At 40.5% G+C, this 16789-nt stretch overlaps 1 protein-coding gene across 1 annotated transcript in view; it reads left to right on the plus strand.

The window, feature by feature from the left end:
- The window catches only part of LOC120725669 (P2X purinoceptor 3-like), a gene marked incomplete at its 5' end in the record, with an annotated part of 33736 nt that extends 18921 nt beyond the window's left edge, over positions 1-14815 (plus strand). Inside the window, 6 exons of the mRNA XM_040018650.1 lie at positions 278-419; positions 987-1123; positions 5143-5236; positions 5499-5564; positions 7944-8021; positions 14282-14815. Coding sequence (XP_039874584.1) covers positions 278-419; positions 987-1123; positions 5143-5236; positions 5499-5564; positions 7944-8021; positions 14282-14395 — 631 coding nt within the window. The remainder of the gene's footprint in view (positions 1-277; positions 420-986; positions 1124-5142; positions 5237-5498; positions 5565-7943; positions 8022-14281) is intronic.
- Between the last annotated feature and the right edge of the window lie 1974 nt (positions 14816-16789).

The raw sequence follows: 16789 nt of genomic DNA on the forward strand, positions 1-16789 counted from the left end.
ACGCTTTGGCATGTGGCCATTATGCACAGCTGTAGCATGTACTTTTTGGTGATCATTTGGTGACATTACTGAAGTCATTTGCAAACCACAACATGCAGTAATATTTTAGACATTTTCATTTAAGACAAAGGACTTTGTACCAGGCCAACTGAGAGGAAATGTACTCGTCCAAAGGGCAGGTGCCACAAAAGTTAGTGTCGAGCCCAGAAATGATTAAATCTTACTGTTAGAATGATTGTCATATTTAAGGCTGACATATTGATGTGTTTGTTGGCAGAGGGAACTTCCTTCCTAACATCACGAAAAAATATATCAGTGAGTGTAACTTTGACATGGTCAACAACACCTACTGCCCGATCTTCAGAGTGGGAGATGTCGTCCGCTACGCCCAGCAGAACTTCACTAATCTGGCAGAACATGTACAGACCAAGCCTGTGTGTGTGTGTGTGTGTGTGTGTGGGGGGGGGGGGGTCCACTGGTTTTGGTGGGATTTTGACAGGATGGAAACTGACTTACGAGTGCTGGTTAGCTATTGCTTTATTTCAGTTTTATGCAGCCCTAACTATAAGCTTTATAAAGAAAAAACTTAATAAAGCCTAATTTTAGAAGCAGATGAGGGACTCTCTCCTGAACACAAACTGAAAGCTTGTTCCACAGGAGAAGAGCCTCATAGCTAACAGGTCTGCCTCCCATTTAACTTTTAGAAACTCTAGGAACCACAAGTCAGCCTCCAACCTGTTTGTTAGTGAATAGTCTTTAAGAGGCTTCATAGTTTCTACTGGCAGTGCAAATGCAAACAGAAAGCAGACCTTAAAAGTAGTTCTTGGAGGAGCTGCTACCAGGTCGTTGCCCACAGGTGCTGCAGGGAGTCAGCTGAACTAACCCAGTGACTGAAAAGGAAGTCATTTACATGTGTAAAAGTAGCAAGACTGGACCTGAAGTGATTGTGTCACTTACACAATAAAGCCTGTATGTACTTCTGTCAGGGAGGCGTGATTGGAATAAAGATCGGCTGGATGTGCGATCTGGACAAGTCGGATGACCACTGTAACCCCTCGTACTCATTCACCCGACTGGATGCTATGTCACAGAACAACACTGTCTCACCTGGCTACAATTTCAGGTATTAATGCCAAGAAATATGCAGACTCTGACTGACCATGAAACTCCACATTTACAGAGGAAATATGAGACTACTATAAATATCAGAAAAATCAAAATCTCTGATTTTCTCAGCTGCAATTATAACCACTGTTAGGAAACTGGTAAATAGACTGGTGCTAATATAGGTATTTCCTACTCCAGTTAACCACCCGACTTTAGAACAGGTACTGTCAATATAAATGCTGACAATTGGAAAAAGACACAATTCATTAGACAGTTTTAAGTTTTTAGACAATACAAATTACAACCAACAAATGTACGGTCATTTACAAGATGGTAGGTTTGATTTAGAAAGTCAGCGTGCAGACAAGGTGTTTGTGCGGAGGACCCAAATGCAGATGCATGGAGACGGGGTGCGTTCAGCAAAAAGCAAGCTGTTTATTGGCTGATGACGAAGATACCAAGTACAAACATAAAGTTCACAAAGGGAATTTAAATCTTGGACAATCCTGGGAACAGTGAACAGACAAACTGACAAAGGCCAAGACAACTGTGGAGAACACATCACAGGTGAACTAGACTGCAGCAGATGAGCCAAGGGAAGCAAAAACTGAAAACAAAGCACCACGACAACAGCTCACTAACATCCAGCAGGAAATGTGAAAACTTAAATCCTGCTGATATTTAGGGCAGATCAAGCCTAACCGGACTGCAACAGCCTGATGAATCTGTTTGTGTTCCATGATGCTATAAAAAATGGATGGATGTGTGCACGTTCACTATAATGCTGCGCTTCTCTCTGTATAAGCTGGACACCCGATACTTTAAGAGTGCCTCAGTTTTCTGTTGCATGTCTTGATTCTGGAATAATTAACGGAAGCTGTGAGAACTTTGAGGACTGTTCTAATATCTGTCCTTCAGCCTGCACTGATATCTTGGACTCCACTCAGACTGTCTGCGCTAAGCCATTGTCAGAGCCATGGTTCAATGAACATAGGTGCACCCTTAGACATGATTGTAGATGTGCTGAAGGTAGATGGAAGAAGGATAGGATGTATGTTTCTTTAAAGATACTTAGGGACTGTCTCTCTGTTTACCAAATAGCCACAAGCCTAATCATATCATCAGTCCAAGAAATAATGTTGGAGCTTAGTATGTGTGAGGCAGTAGGTGACGAGACACAAGACCTAATAGCTGAAACTTGGTCAGTAAAAAATGCCAAAAAAATCATCAGTGTTCCTCCTGTGTGCTCAGCTGTCTTGGAGCAGTTTGAGCCTGTTTCCCTGAGTTAAGGATCCGTGGTAGTTCATCGCCTAAGATAATCACACTGCCCATCAGATTGTCTTCCCCCAAACCTCCTTAAACATAATTGGGCTTTATATCCAGAAATTAATTGACACTTTGTGTCCCATCATTTTTTAAACAGCCTCTTCTTAAAAATCACACTGTGGACCCAACTGTTCTGGTTAATTACAGGCCAATCTTGAAGCTCCCCTTTCTTTCAAAAGTTCTAGAGAAAGTGATCTGCTTACAGGTGGAGGCTCTTAATGAGATCTCTGAAAAGTTTCCGTTTGGTTTTAAATCACTACACAGCACTGAGACAGCACTTTTGAATGTTTTAATCCTTTCACTGTAAGACAAATGTTAAAAACCTCGGTGTGCTGTGATGCTTCCTTCAAACTGTGTAGGCAGGTGAGCGCAGTAGTCCGATCTAGCTTTTTCCATCTGAGGCAGGTAGCCAAGGTAAAGCCAGACCTTCCAGCTAATGTCTTTCAGTGTGTTATTCATCTCTTCATTATGTGAAGATTACTGCCATTCTCTGCACAGGCCTCTCTTTATCATCTCCAGTTGGTCCGAAATGCCGCCGCTCGTCTGCTAACTGGCATTAAAAGGAAGGAGCCTGTAACCCCAGTGTTGGCCTCTCTACACTGGCTTCCTGTTCCTCATAGGATCCAAATTTAACTTTTTGTTTTTAAATCACTGACCAGTCGAGCCTGCTCTTACCTGTCTGAGCTCCAGAAAGAACCACGAGGTCCAGGTCAAAACGAATGCTATCCATTTCACAGTCTTAAATCTCATGGCAACAGAGCCTTCTCCGTGGCAGGTCCCAGACTCTGGAAGAGTCTGCCTCTACATATTAGATCTACACATGTTTGGGTTAGCACACACTGACCCAAACCTCTCTTTGTTTTAACAGCCTTAGTCATTGTTGTTGTAGTTGGTTTTTGTGTCTAATAGTTTTATTCCTTCTCTTTTATTGCATCATTTTTGTGCATTTTAATTTGTAAAGCATAATGTGCAGCATGAGCAGCACTGTGGTAGGCAGTGAGCAGAGGGCCCAGTAGAGGACGTCGGGCCCTCAGGCCGCGATCATGAAATCCATTTCTAATTGTTTGGTCTGAGACATTGACACTGGTGGCCTGCTGGAGGGCATCCTGTAGAGCTTTGGACATGCTCATTTTCTTTGTCCTTGCACAAATGAGGAGATATCAGTCCCCCCGATCGGTTAAAGGCTTCTACAGCCCCGTCCAACTCTCCTAGAGTAACTCCCTGTCTCCTGGACTCTCCTCCATGCTCTTGAGACTATGCTGGGAGACACAGCAAACCTTCTGGCAATGACACATATTGATGTGCCATCCTAGAGGAGTTGTACTACCCGTGCAACCTCTGTAGGGTCCAAGTATCTCCTCATGCTACCAGTAGCAATGCTCACCCTATCCAAATGCAGAAATACTGATAAAACAGTCAGAAAAGATGAGGAGGGACAAATGTCAGTGGCCTCCACCTGTAAAACTATGCCTGTTGATTATTTCATTAACACCAAAGCTGCTGAAACTGATAAACTCCTTTGGTACTCAACTGACCAGGTAATTACCTCAGAAGTTTAACTGACTGTACTCTGATAAAAAGTGTTCTTTTAATTGTATTTTGGAGCAGTATATTTAAGTTACGATAAGGTACGATCGTGGCTCAAGTGTTGGCAGTTCGTCTTGTAATCGGAAGGTTGCCGGTTTGAGCCCCGGCTCGGACAGACTCGGTCGTTGTGTCCTTGGGCAAGACGCTTCACCTACCGCCTGCTGGTGATGGCCAGAGGGGCCGATGGCGCGATATGGCAACCTCGCCTCTGTCAGTCTGCCCCAGGACAGCTGTGGCTACAACTGTAGCTGCCTCCACCAGTGTGTGAATGTGAGAGTGAAGTGAAATTTATTTCGGTCAACAACACAGATTATCATTTTACATAAAAGTACTCAATCATACAGCCTGTGGCTTATAATTATCCTATCCTTTACCCCATAGGAATAATCAAATCCTTAGCCAAGAAAATAAATAGCATTGACAAATAAGTTATATAACAGTCTGAAAAGAAATCAATGATAAATCAAGAAATTAAATCAACACAAAGTTATTCATCAAACCAAATTTCCGTAACCTTGAATGATACAAATTTTTAAATTCTTCCTGAAAAATGACAAAGAAAAACACATCTTCAGTTCATCATGAAGTCCGTTCCATAATTTCACTCCCAAAACTGACATATCTATACTTAACATTGGTTTCCACTTTAGGTATTTCAAACTTATAAGACTCCCTCAAATCATATTTTCCATCTCTTAGTTTAAACATACTTAAAATACAAAGTGGAACATTCTTTTTCATCACTCGATATATCATTTCTAAAGTTTTACAATACATAATGTCCATGAATTTTAACATAGATGATCCTACAAAAACTGGTTGGTGGACTCCCTATACCCAACTTTATTTATTATTCAGATTGAATGAATAGTGGAATTGTAAAGCGGTTGAAAAGCACTATATAAATGCAATCCATTATTATATGTGGCCAAATAGCATTAAGTAAAAACTAGTTTTAATTGTGGCATATAAAAACAGTGTTTGATCTTTGTCTAATCATATCTACATGTCTACAAGAAATGTGTTTTTTTGTCTTGTTTTATTGATCATTCATGAACCTTCTAGTAAATTGAACAGAATAGATGTCACTATAAGAATGATGTGATGTTTCTTTCTATTTAGATTTGCAAAGTATTTTAAGATGGAAAATGGGACTGACTACCGCACTCTGGTCAAAGCCTATGCTATCAGGTTTGACGTCTTGGTCAATGGAAATGTGAGTGTGTAGTTTCACTGTCAGTTCACTGAATAAAGAAGTTTACATCCACTTACCTTTATTTCACAAACACATTAATGATACAGGAATATAAATATGCGTGTAATTTTTTAAAATATATTTTTAAATGATACATCTATAGTCTTGATTGTCATGTTTCTGTTGTTGTTTGTGAATAAAAGAAGAAAACACAAAACACCAGGACTTTTTTGTACCGATCTTCTCCAGGAAACTGAACCTGACTCATACTCTTGTTTTGCAGGCAGGAAAGTTCAACATGATCCCTACACTCATTAACATGGTTGCAGCCTTTACATCAGTGGGAGTGGTGAGTTAACGTTTAGATTTAATCAAATCATTATAAATGTTTAATTCAGCAGTTTTGTTAAGATTAGTCAATTCTAAAAAGCAAAAGTTTTCCTCTTATCTTTTTCTACCCTTTAAAAAGGAAAATGGAAAGCCTGATATAAAAAATTTTGGTCTAAGAACTGAAGGTGGCTTTGAAGCGGCTTACACCTCAAATGTAAGCCAAAAATCAGGAAGGGGTCTTTATTATTAAGTGGAAAAAATCCAGAGCTACTTGGCCCTGTGTGAAAAGTTCATTGTCCCCTAAGCCTAACAACTGGTTGGGAATTTGAACAGATGTGCGGACATTCTCCATCATGTTTTGGTAAACAGTAGAAGTCGTGCTTCCATTTACCACAGCAAGTCTTCCAGGTGCTGATGCAGCAAAACAGCCCCAGACCATCACGCCAACACCAACATATGTTACTGTGGTATGATGTTTTCTGAAATGCTGTTACTTTTACTCCAGATGTAATGGGACACACACCTTCAACATTTGTCTCGTCAGTCCACAGAGTGTTTTTCCAAAAGCCTGGGGGACCATCAAGATGTTTTCTGGTAAACAAGCCTTTATGGTTCTTTTGCTCAGCAGTGGGTTTTGTCTTTGAACTCTGCCATCTGGGCAACAATGGCCTGCATGGCGGAGTCATGAACACTGACCTTAACTGAGGCAAGTCAGGCCTGCAGTTCTTTGGATGTTGTTCTGGGCTCTTTTGTGACCTGCTGGATCAGTCGTTGCAGCACCTTTGGGGTATCTTTGGTCAGCAATCAATTTTTCACTCAGAGCCATGTAGGTTTGGGTTTTATTTCCCCGTAATAATAAATACCTTCATTTTGTGTACTTGTGTTATCTTGGTACCTGGACTGGTTCTTACAGAGCACTTTTCCACTATAACTGCTTTTTCTATTTAACATTCACACACATTCATTTTCCGATGGATGCATCAGAGAGGAGCTTGGGGTTAGTATCTTTCCCAAGGCATGCAGACTGGACCAGCCAGGGGAACAAACCACCAGCCTTATAAGTAGTAGGTGACCTGCTCTACCACCTGAGTTACAGCCACCCCTTAAATTGGTGTGGTGATCCGAAACATTTAAGTGTGACAAACATACAAAAAAATAGGAAATCATGAAGGGGGCAAACATGTATTCACACCACTGTGTGTGTGGTGTCCCTATCCCATGAAAATAAAAGCCTTTTATTACATATAAAAACCTATCAGAAGTTCCTGGACCACAATCTTTCCAATTTTCTTTATTACTGTAATTCCCTTCAATGACCATTATTGTTTCTTCTTACTTTCTAATTTAGATTTAAAGAATGTTTTGAAAATGCTCATGAAAGTGAGTTCATGAGCATTTTCTGCATCTGAAATTAGAGAAGATCCATTAGTGTCATCGTTGTCAGTCAAAAATATATCAAACATCTGCAACTGCTTCTTTTCAGGATGAAACAACCAACATGTGCAACACCGCTTCATTTTTCCAAATTAAGGGACATTCATATCATTAGTTTATTTGCTGTTGTTTTCTAAAGTTACAATAGATTTTCTATGTTTAGACCCAAACTCTTTCATGGCATGCATTTTTAAACTCTCTTTGCTATTTAGGCTGTTTGGGACCTGATTAATGTAAAAACAAAGAATTACCAGATTTTTTTTTTACCTGATTTTTCTTTCTGAGAGAAATGAGATCCACATATGAGGATATTTGCTTTAAATTTTGATAGAACAGAGGCAGTATAATGTCCTCATAATTGGAAATCAGGCCCTTGTAGAGCAACATTTTGTATTTTGGTCTAGACATCCCAAAATGTGATGTCCACATATGTGGACGCCAGGTCCTAGGAAGTTAATATATTTATTTAGGCCACTTATATTTGGAAGCCAGGATTATTAAATAAATACATAATGGGTTACATTTGAGGTGTGATTAAAAAAAGTCACAAATTGATGAATATTGACAAAAAGGTAAAGCATCCATGATGCTTCACACAAAATTTTGGTTGGGTTGGAAAAGAGGTTGATTTTATTTCTCAGTAGAAGTTCAAGGTTAGTGGGGAAATCAGTGCTCAGTGTTCAGAAACAGACAGCTAGAGAACAATCTGAAAATAGCAGCTGTGCTTGAAGATGTCTGCACATGTCCTAGAAAATGATCTTAAACTGGTGATCATCAAAAATTCAATCAGGTTAGACTTTTGATTTTTATTGGCCTTAAATACCAGAAAAAATGAACTGAAACTAAATGGAAATGAAGCTGTGGACCAAGGGGTGGTGACAAGTGACATTTTGGAGGTTGAAGGGGCTTGCTTGTAATTATTATTATTATAATTATAATTATTATCATTATTATTATTATGTAGGGCACAGTGCTGTGTGACATCATACTGCTCAACTTCCTGAAAGGTGCGGAGCAATACAAGGCCAAGAAATTTGAAGAGGTAAAATACCCAGCTCTTAATCACGTTTTAATGTGCACGTTATCTGATTTTTATTGGTGACCATGTTGCTGACATGTAAGGTTAAAACATTATTACATTAAAACACAAAAAGGCTCAAAGTTCAGCAGAACGCAATTTGGAAAAAGTGCGTTTTAAAAAATGGTTTTAAAAAGGACACCCAGCTTGAACCCCTTTCACTTTTGGCAAGTCATTCAAATTCTTGGGGTCTTAGATCATATTTAACTCTTGACTCTCTTTTCTGAACTAATCAGATTTCAGGCCTGCTTAAAGAACAACTGTTGCGGGTTCAGATATTGAGGGTGAGCACAAAAACAATAATGGTCCAGAAGAGCTTCGGTCAAACAATAATTTTAATGAACACACACGCGTGGGGAGATGAACACTGCACACAGACAGCATCGATCTCCAAATGGTGGAGCATTACTCAAACTCTTATAGCCACTGTTGACCCCCACCTAGTCGTAAAAGCCTAAACATTCACATTTTCCTAACTCCTAGCGAGCCTGACTTATGGCCTTGGCTCCCTATTTTGTCTGCCTTTAACAACGGTGGGAGTGAAGCTCCCGTGGAATGTGCTCTGTCTCCTCTACTATCAGAAAAAGCAAAGTCCTGACTCTCTGAAAACAGTATTTCTTATAACTATAATAGGGAGTGCAGAATTATTAGGCAACTTGTATTTTTGAGGAATAATGTTATTATTGAACAACAACCATGTTCTCAATGAACCCAAAAAACTCATTAATATCAAAGCTGAATGTTTTTGGAAGTAGTTTTTAGTTTGTTTTTAGTTTTAGCTATTTTAGGGGGATATCTGTGTGTGCAGGTGACTATTACTGTGCATAATTATTAGGCAACTTAACAAAAATGTCATGGTCGCTGTGTGGCAGGCAGGATGAGGACCCAATCGCAAAACTCACAGACTCAAGGGATGAACTCAAAAGGCAGCTTTATTGCTGACAAGATGACAGGAAAATACAAAACTTAAACTGGGAACAATAAACTAATACTCGGAGAGAGACACAGGGAAATCCACGCAGCATGAGGGAGAACGCGACGCCGAACAGAGGGAAACGCAGACAGAAATACACAGAGGGTTAACGAGGAAAGTGGGAACACACGGGGAACACAGCTGACACAGATAACCATAACGAGACAGGGCGGGGTGAACATAACACTGACGGGAGACGGGCAGAGTCAAACAGGAAGTACAGAGGTTCAGACAGGAGGAGAGAGAGCACGGGGAAAACACAGACATAACGAGCTGGGGAAACATGGAACAACCACAAAGGGAGACGAGGGCTCATAAATACACAGAGGGCACACAGGGGGGAGAGAGAGCACGGGGAGAACTTAGACATAACGGGCAGGGGAAACATGGAATAAAACATAAGGAGAGACGAAGGTTCACAGATACACAGAGGGGCACACAGGGGGTGAGAGTCACAAAGGGAAAACACTTAGGGAACAACACAACAGGGCAACTCAGGAAACATGGCCTAAATAGGGAACAAAATACAAACATACAAGAAAATTAAGAATACTGGGCCAACATGGCCCAGGACCATGACAAAAAAACAAATATATACCCATTTCAATTATTTATTTTTACCAGTGAAACCAATATAACATCTCCACATTCACAAATATACATTTCTGACATTCAAAAACAAAACAAAAACAAATCAGCGACCAATATAGCCACCTTTCTTTGCAAGGACACTCAAAAGCCTGCCATCCATGGATTCTGTCAGTGTTTTGATCTGTTCACCATCAACATTGCGTGCAGCAGCAACCACAGCCTCCCAGACACTGTTCGGAGAGGTGTACTGTTTTCCCTCCTTGTAAATCTCACATTTGATGATGGACCACAGGTTCTCAATGGGGTTCAGATCAGGTGAACAAGGAGGCCATGTCATTAGTTTTTCTTCTTTTATACCCTTTCTTGCCAGCCACGCTGTGGAGTACTTGGACGCGTGTGATGGAGCATTGTCCTGCATGAAAATCATGTTTTTCTTGAAGGATGCAGACTTCTTCCTGTACCACTGCTTGAAGAAGGTGTCTTCCAGGAACTGGCAGTAGGACTGGGAGTTGAGCTTGACTCCATCCTCAACCCGAAAAGGCCCCACAAGCTCATCTTTGATGATACCAGCCCAAACCAGTACTCCACCTCCACCTTGCTGGCGTCTGAGTCGGACTGGAGCTCTCTGCCCTTTACCAATCCAGCCACGGGCCCATCCATCTGGCCCATCAAGACTCACTCTCATTTCATCAGTCCATAAAACCTTAGAAAAACCAGTCTTGAGATATTTCTTGGCCCAGTCTTGACGTTTCAGCTTGTGTGTCTTGTTCAGTGGTGGTCGTCTTTCAGCCTTTCTTACCTTGGCCATGTCTCTGAGTATTGCACACCTTGTGCTTTTGGGCACTCCAGTGATGTTGCAGCTCTGAAATATGGCCAAACTGGTGGCAAGTGGCATCTTGGCAGCTGCACGCTTGACTTTTCTCAGTTCATGGGCAGTTATTTTGCGCCTTGGTTTTTCCACATGCTTCTTGCGACCCTGTTGACTATTTTGAATGAAACGCTTGATTGTTCGATGATCACGCTTCAGAAGCTTTGCAATTTTGAGACTGCTGCATCCCTCTGCAAGATATCTCACTATTTTTGACTTTTCTGAGCCTGTCAAGTCCTTCTTTTGACCCATTTTGCCAAAGGAAAGGACGTTGCCTAATAATTATGCACACCTGATATAGGGTGTTGATGTCATTAGACCACACCCCTTCTCATTACAGAGATGCACATCACCTAATATGCTTAATTGGTAGTAGGCTTTCGAGCCTATACAGCTTGGAGTAAGACAACATGCATGAAGAGGATGATGTGGACAAAATACTCATTTGCCTAATAATTCTGCACTCCCTGTATAATGCATCATAAACAATATCATTCATTCACAATGAATCAGCAGTCTAATGTAATACAAATCAGTTTAACAAATGTAATAGTTATCACCTTCTTCTAATTCAGGAGAATAATGCAAACTAAAACTACATAATAGCTTCACAATCCTTAATCAGGGGCATAACATGGCGTAAGATAATATTATAATCTCACACAACCTTACTGTAAATGCAACAAAAATAAGTGAGTGTGCATCTGAGCCGCTATGCTTGGAAAAACCCAGAAACTATTCTGTTGGTTATTCAAACTTATCTTTACTGATATTTACTGAGGTGTGAAAACTTCAAAAGGAAACCACTTTGAAAAGTTCACTTCATTTGCCATCATTCATTTGACTTTTCAGACAAATTTTCAGTTTAGTTTCTTATTGTGATAGCCCGGTCCTGTGTGCAGCTGTGTTCTCTTTCCCTGCTTATCTCATGTGTGTGTATTTAAGCCCATAGTTTTCCTTTTTATATTTTGTGTCTAAGCGTTTTGCTGTGCGGCCCCTGTTTGGGACTACCTTTAAAACCTGGTTTCTTCAGCCAGCTGGACTTGCTGCCTCACCTAAATAAAGGTGTATTTTTGTCTATTATTTACCACGACACTAGTGATGTGTCGGTCCCAAACGAACAAACTCTTAGAGCCGGCTCTTTGAAGTGAACGATGCGAGCCGGCTCCTAATTGGGAGCCGTGATTTTTTTTTCTCTTTCTCTCACCCTCTCTCTCGCACTTTTTTCGGCTTCACTCCGCATGCGAGCCTTGTGCTTTACGCTGGGAAGAGGGGGAGGGGCGGTAGTTACACTCGCAGTCAGAGCGTTCTCACTCCCGAGGCGTAACATGTCGACGTTTTGTCACGTCCCGCGGCGTTCCTGAGGAACGCGAAAGGAGACCTTCGGCGTTCTTATGGTACGCGGCGGGTTATGGCTGGAATCCAGTGCAATGACGCTCCCGCGGTAATAACCCAGCCCTATACCTAACCTTATCCCTAGCCCTGACCATAACCTTATTCCTGACCTTAACCAGGACTTTAATGATGTTAAATAGCGTGTTTCTAAGCGATTTGAAGAAAAAGAGCGAACATGTGTAGATTCAGTCCAGACGGTTCGCATATTTCCTCTTTTTTCCGAGGTCGTCATTTAGGAACGTGGTGGGTAGCCGAAAACGTAATATGGTGATGATTTGTCACCTAGCGTAAAATGTTACGCTTTGGGAGTGAGAACGGGTTGTCGCAGTAGCACAGAGAGAGAAAGAGAGCCAGGGACAACAACGTCACATTAGAAAGGTATAGTAATCATCCACAACTATTTTCAGTTGCAGATGATAAAGGATTCAGAAAGTTTATTCATGCATTGAATCCTATGTATGCAATTCCAAGCAGGAAACACCCTAGGCCTATATGACAGAGAATGTGCATCTTCTTTTTGTTTTGTTTTGTTACGCTTTAAATTTGTTTAAAAGGAAAAAGCTGAAAATTTAAATAGTTAAAAGTTGAAATGTAAATAGTTGTTTTATTGTATTTTATAATTTATTTATGACATTTTATGTGGAGTGAATAAATAAAAGTATATTTACAGTGGCCCCTAGAGACAAATCATGTACAAATTCCAAAACACAGCAGAAATGCTCCAGGATCCTAGTGGCTACACAAGCCAGCAAGTACCAACGACCAGATTTGGTGTGTGGTAGTAACAGGTAAATGAACACTTTTTTAAAAATCATTTGAATATATATGAGTGTTTGTGTATAAATACAAAAACAATACACATATGCTTTCAGTTGTGTAATTTAAATGATCTAGGTAGCTGTTTTGGAAGTTTAGTTGACGCTAGAAATGTGTTTTGGAGTTTGTACGTGTTTTGTCTCTAGGGGCCACCGTGAAACAAATGAAACAACACAAAACACTGCAAACCACAACACAATTAAATATAAATTAAAATTTGAAAACAAAAGAAGATGCACATTCTCTGTCATATGGACCTGCATGAATAAACTTTCTGAATCCTTTATCATCTGCAACTGAAAATAGTTGTGGATGATTACTATACCTTTCTAATGTGATGATATTGTCTCTTGTTTTTGTCCCTGGCTCTCTTTCTCCCTCTGCTTTGTCTCTAGGGGCCACCCTATATATTTATACATAAACACATATAAATAAAATAACGTTTTTTAAATTAGTAATTCCTTCCTTGCATAATTTTATATTGTTGATGATAATAACTTAATTAAAGCAACAAAACAACCTGAAGAGCCGGTTGGGAGCCGACAGAACCGGCTCTTTTTAGTGAGCCGAGCCAAAAGAGCCGGTTCTCTAAAAAAAGTCAGAATTCCCATCACTACATGACACCCTTTGGACCTTATATTGAGTTCCAATAAAAAGCTACCAAATGGAAGTAGGAATCATCTCCTGACATCGAGGATGGACACATCAACCAGTACATGGATAGCTTTCCCTTCACACCTTGCCCTCTCTTCATCACATCATACCAGTACAGCATGAAAACCATGTCCTTGGATTGAATCTTGTCCCAGCCACTTCACACTCAGCTGCAAACTCCCCCAGTGTGAGCTAGAGATCCTTCAACTTCAAATTAAAAAGGAACATAAAGCACCACGAGTTCAGTTATAAAATAACTGGTACGGATGTAATACTGGGGCAGGAAAGGGTCAGAGTTCAAACGCTCCATTAATTCCTCAATAAAGGCAACAAAGCCATTTCATTGGCAAAAGCAGACATAAAATCCTGAGGTCTAGAAATCTGTCCATGAAAGTTATGAAAAGAATTGGTTACAACAGCAACTATGGTGGGGTCAAGTACGCACCAAGAACAAGTCTGTACCCTGCACACACGTTTGGATGTTGGATGTTTGACTAATGGACAGATTCTCCTCTCCAGTTCCCTGGCATAGACCTTCTCAGGGAAGCTTAGGAATGTGATTCCCCTGAAGCTGGAATACCCTCAAAGGATGCTCAATGGATCCTCAAAGCCAAACTATGAGCCAAACTTAGTTGATGTTAACAGAACACCATCCCTCATCTCCCCCATCCCGAGTTGCCTGATAGTTTGCTAAAAGGGCTTGGAGTGGTACAATGGTACTTGAGGGGGTTACAGAGTTGGGTGGTAATTCTAAGTTGCTGATGTAAGATAATTGCTAATAATTATTAATTTAAATAATTTAACTGTACTCTCCCAAAAGTGACAATTATTGTCTGGGTCATAATACAATTTGTTTTGTCTCACTAGAACTGAAGATCAGGGGTCTGGATCTATAATGATACAAACTCTTTTTCTCTCTTTCTGTAGGTGTCCGACAACCCATCCGAAGGCAATGGACTGTATCGTTCCCAACTGTCCCTCAGACAAACCATGACAAAGTCCAATGACTCAGGGGCATTTTCTATTGAACCTTACAGCTAAATGGACAGCATACGTGTTTATTTCATGTTTTATTATCCAGCAGTACCAAGGTGAAACCATGTCTTTATGTTGTTAGTGATAATACGTAGAATGCTGAATTATTGCTGCTTTGCACTAATTCAAGTTGGATACAAACAAGGACAAAGACATAAAATGAAAACAAAAGCATGACTATCTTTGCATGACTATCATTTGGCATGCGACAGGAGCTCAGGATTTCTGATGTGGTCTGGCTTTTGAAAAGAAATTAGAACTGACTGAAGTTACCGTTTTAACAATAAAGTTAGAAACAAGATAACTGTGATGAACTGGTTCTTGTTTAGTATTTCTATTGTGATTTCCACTCTCATTCATTTACTAGTGATGTGCGGATCGATCCTGAAATATCGATTCCTCCGATACCAATCATTTATGTTCTAGAATCGATTCTCATATTAAAATATCGATATTTTAGCAATTTAGGGTAAATTTGTAGTTTATCATTAACAAGAACACAGTGGAAAGAAACTATAACATTCGGATTGTCTACATTCAGGAACTACTTCCTCTTCCGCCTTTCATAGTCATGTGCGAAATACGGCTGTATAAATGTCTCACCGCCCCCTGGCGCGCGCACTCACAACAATGGCTGAGCGTAATTGTGTGGACGTATTTTACCTCCACAAACAGCTGAGACGTGGTTTGGATACATGTGGCAAAAAAGTGAGGTGTTGTGGCCACACTAGGGAGACATTCAAAAGGGCTGTTTGGGGGGGGGATAAATACATTTTACAGTGTTTGTTTATCGGATAAAATACGTTAAATGTCAATGATATTATTGGCCGGCCTGGAAACAGCAGGGGTGTCCAAATTCAGAGGCTGCTTCCACCTGAGGACCCGGCCTTCACGGTCTAAAGAAAGCCGGGTAGTATGTCACGAGCTCCCTCCGTGGAGTGAAACTCTGCCGTCTGCTCCTTGCTCTCAAAAATATAACCGGGCGCTGACGTAAACTCTCGACCGTCTCACACTTTGTTTATTTAGTTTTATTCAGCTGTGTGAAAACCCCGGAGGAACCCTCCCGAGGGATTAATAAAGTTACATTTAAATTAATCTAATCTAATAACTTTAATCTCAGCCAAACCGATTTACTCACGAACAAATAAAACACTGAAAAAGCCAAACAATAACATTTTTAAGTTATCAAAGTGACTTATATATCATGTTTAACCCGAGTAGTGAAAGACCGCGGGGGTTTGAAGATGATGCGTCGGTCTGCTCAGATATTTGAAGTTTACACAGCTACATTCTCACCTGAAAACATGTTAAAAGTTTTTTTGCGACCCAGAAAGAGAAATAAGAGTAATATTAAAACTAAGTCGTTGCCGCCATTGTTGGAAACTGGAATTGGCTGGGCTGTTGCTGTTGCACTAAGAGCAGCTGGCCCGATGATCTTAGTGCTCTCTGAGGGCTATACAGACAGAGGAGATCAGCTAGGTAGTCAGGTGCCATATTGTTTAGAATTTTATAAGTAAACAATAAAATTTTAAAATCAATTCGGTATTTAATAGGAAGCCAGTGTAAATTTGCCAGAACAGGGGTGATAGAATCGTACTTTCTAATGCCGGTCAAGAGACGTGCTGCGGCATTTTGGACCAGTTGCAAACACTGAAGAAGAGAAGATTGTAGACCCAAGTAGAGAGAATTACAATAATCCAGTCTTGAAGTGATGAATGCATGAATGAGTTTCTCCAGATCTTTGTGTGGTATGTAAGGTTTAGCCTTAGAAATTAGGCGTAGTTGGTGAAAGCTGGTTTTTACCACAGTAGAGACCTGTTTATCTAGTTTGAAGGAGCTATCCATGAAAACTCCAAGATTCCTAGCAGCATCAGTGAGGTAGTTAGCAACAGGCCCGAATGTGCCAGTCAGTTGTCCCAGAGGCATATTTCTATCAAAAACAATAATTTCTGTCTTCTTTTCATTTAAAGTAAGAAAGTTACGTGATAACCAGTCTTTGACATCGCTCAGACAATCAAACAGAAGATGTAGTGAAGATGAAACATCCCCAGTCAGGTGGAGGTAGATTTGAATATCATCAGCATAGCAGTGAAAAGAGACATTATGTTTTTCAAAAATGGAGCCCAAGGGCAGCATATACAGAGAAAACAACACAGGACCCAATACCGACTCCTGGGGCACACCACAGCGAAAAAGGGCAGAAGAAGAGGAATATTTTCCCATCATGACAGAGAACGACCTCAAACATTTAGTGAACAATTAAGCAAATACAGGTAATCTGCAATAAATTACAGGTAGCAAGAAAATAAACTACTAACTCTTTTACGCTGCGTCTGCACCTACACGGGTGATTTTGAAAACGCAGCTGTTTCGTCCACGTAAACGGCGTTTCGAATAACT

The sequence above is a fragment of the Simochromis diagramma genome, unplaced genomic scaffold (genome assembly GCF_900408965.1).
Source record: "Simochromis diagramma unplaced genomic scaffold, fSimDia1.1 OVJJ01000631.1, whole genome shotgun sequence".
In the NCBI taxonomy this organism is placed as follows: Eukaryota; Metazoa; Chordata; class Actinopteri; order Cichliformes; family Cichlidae; genus Simochromis; species Simochromis diagramma.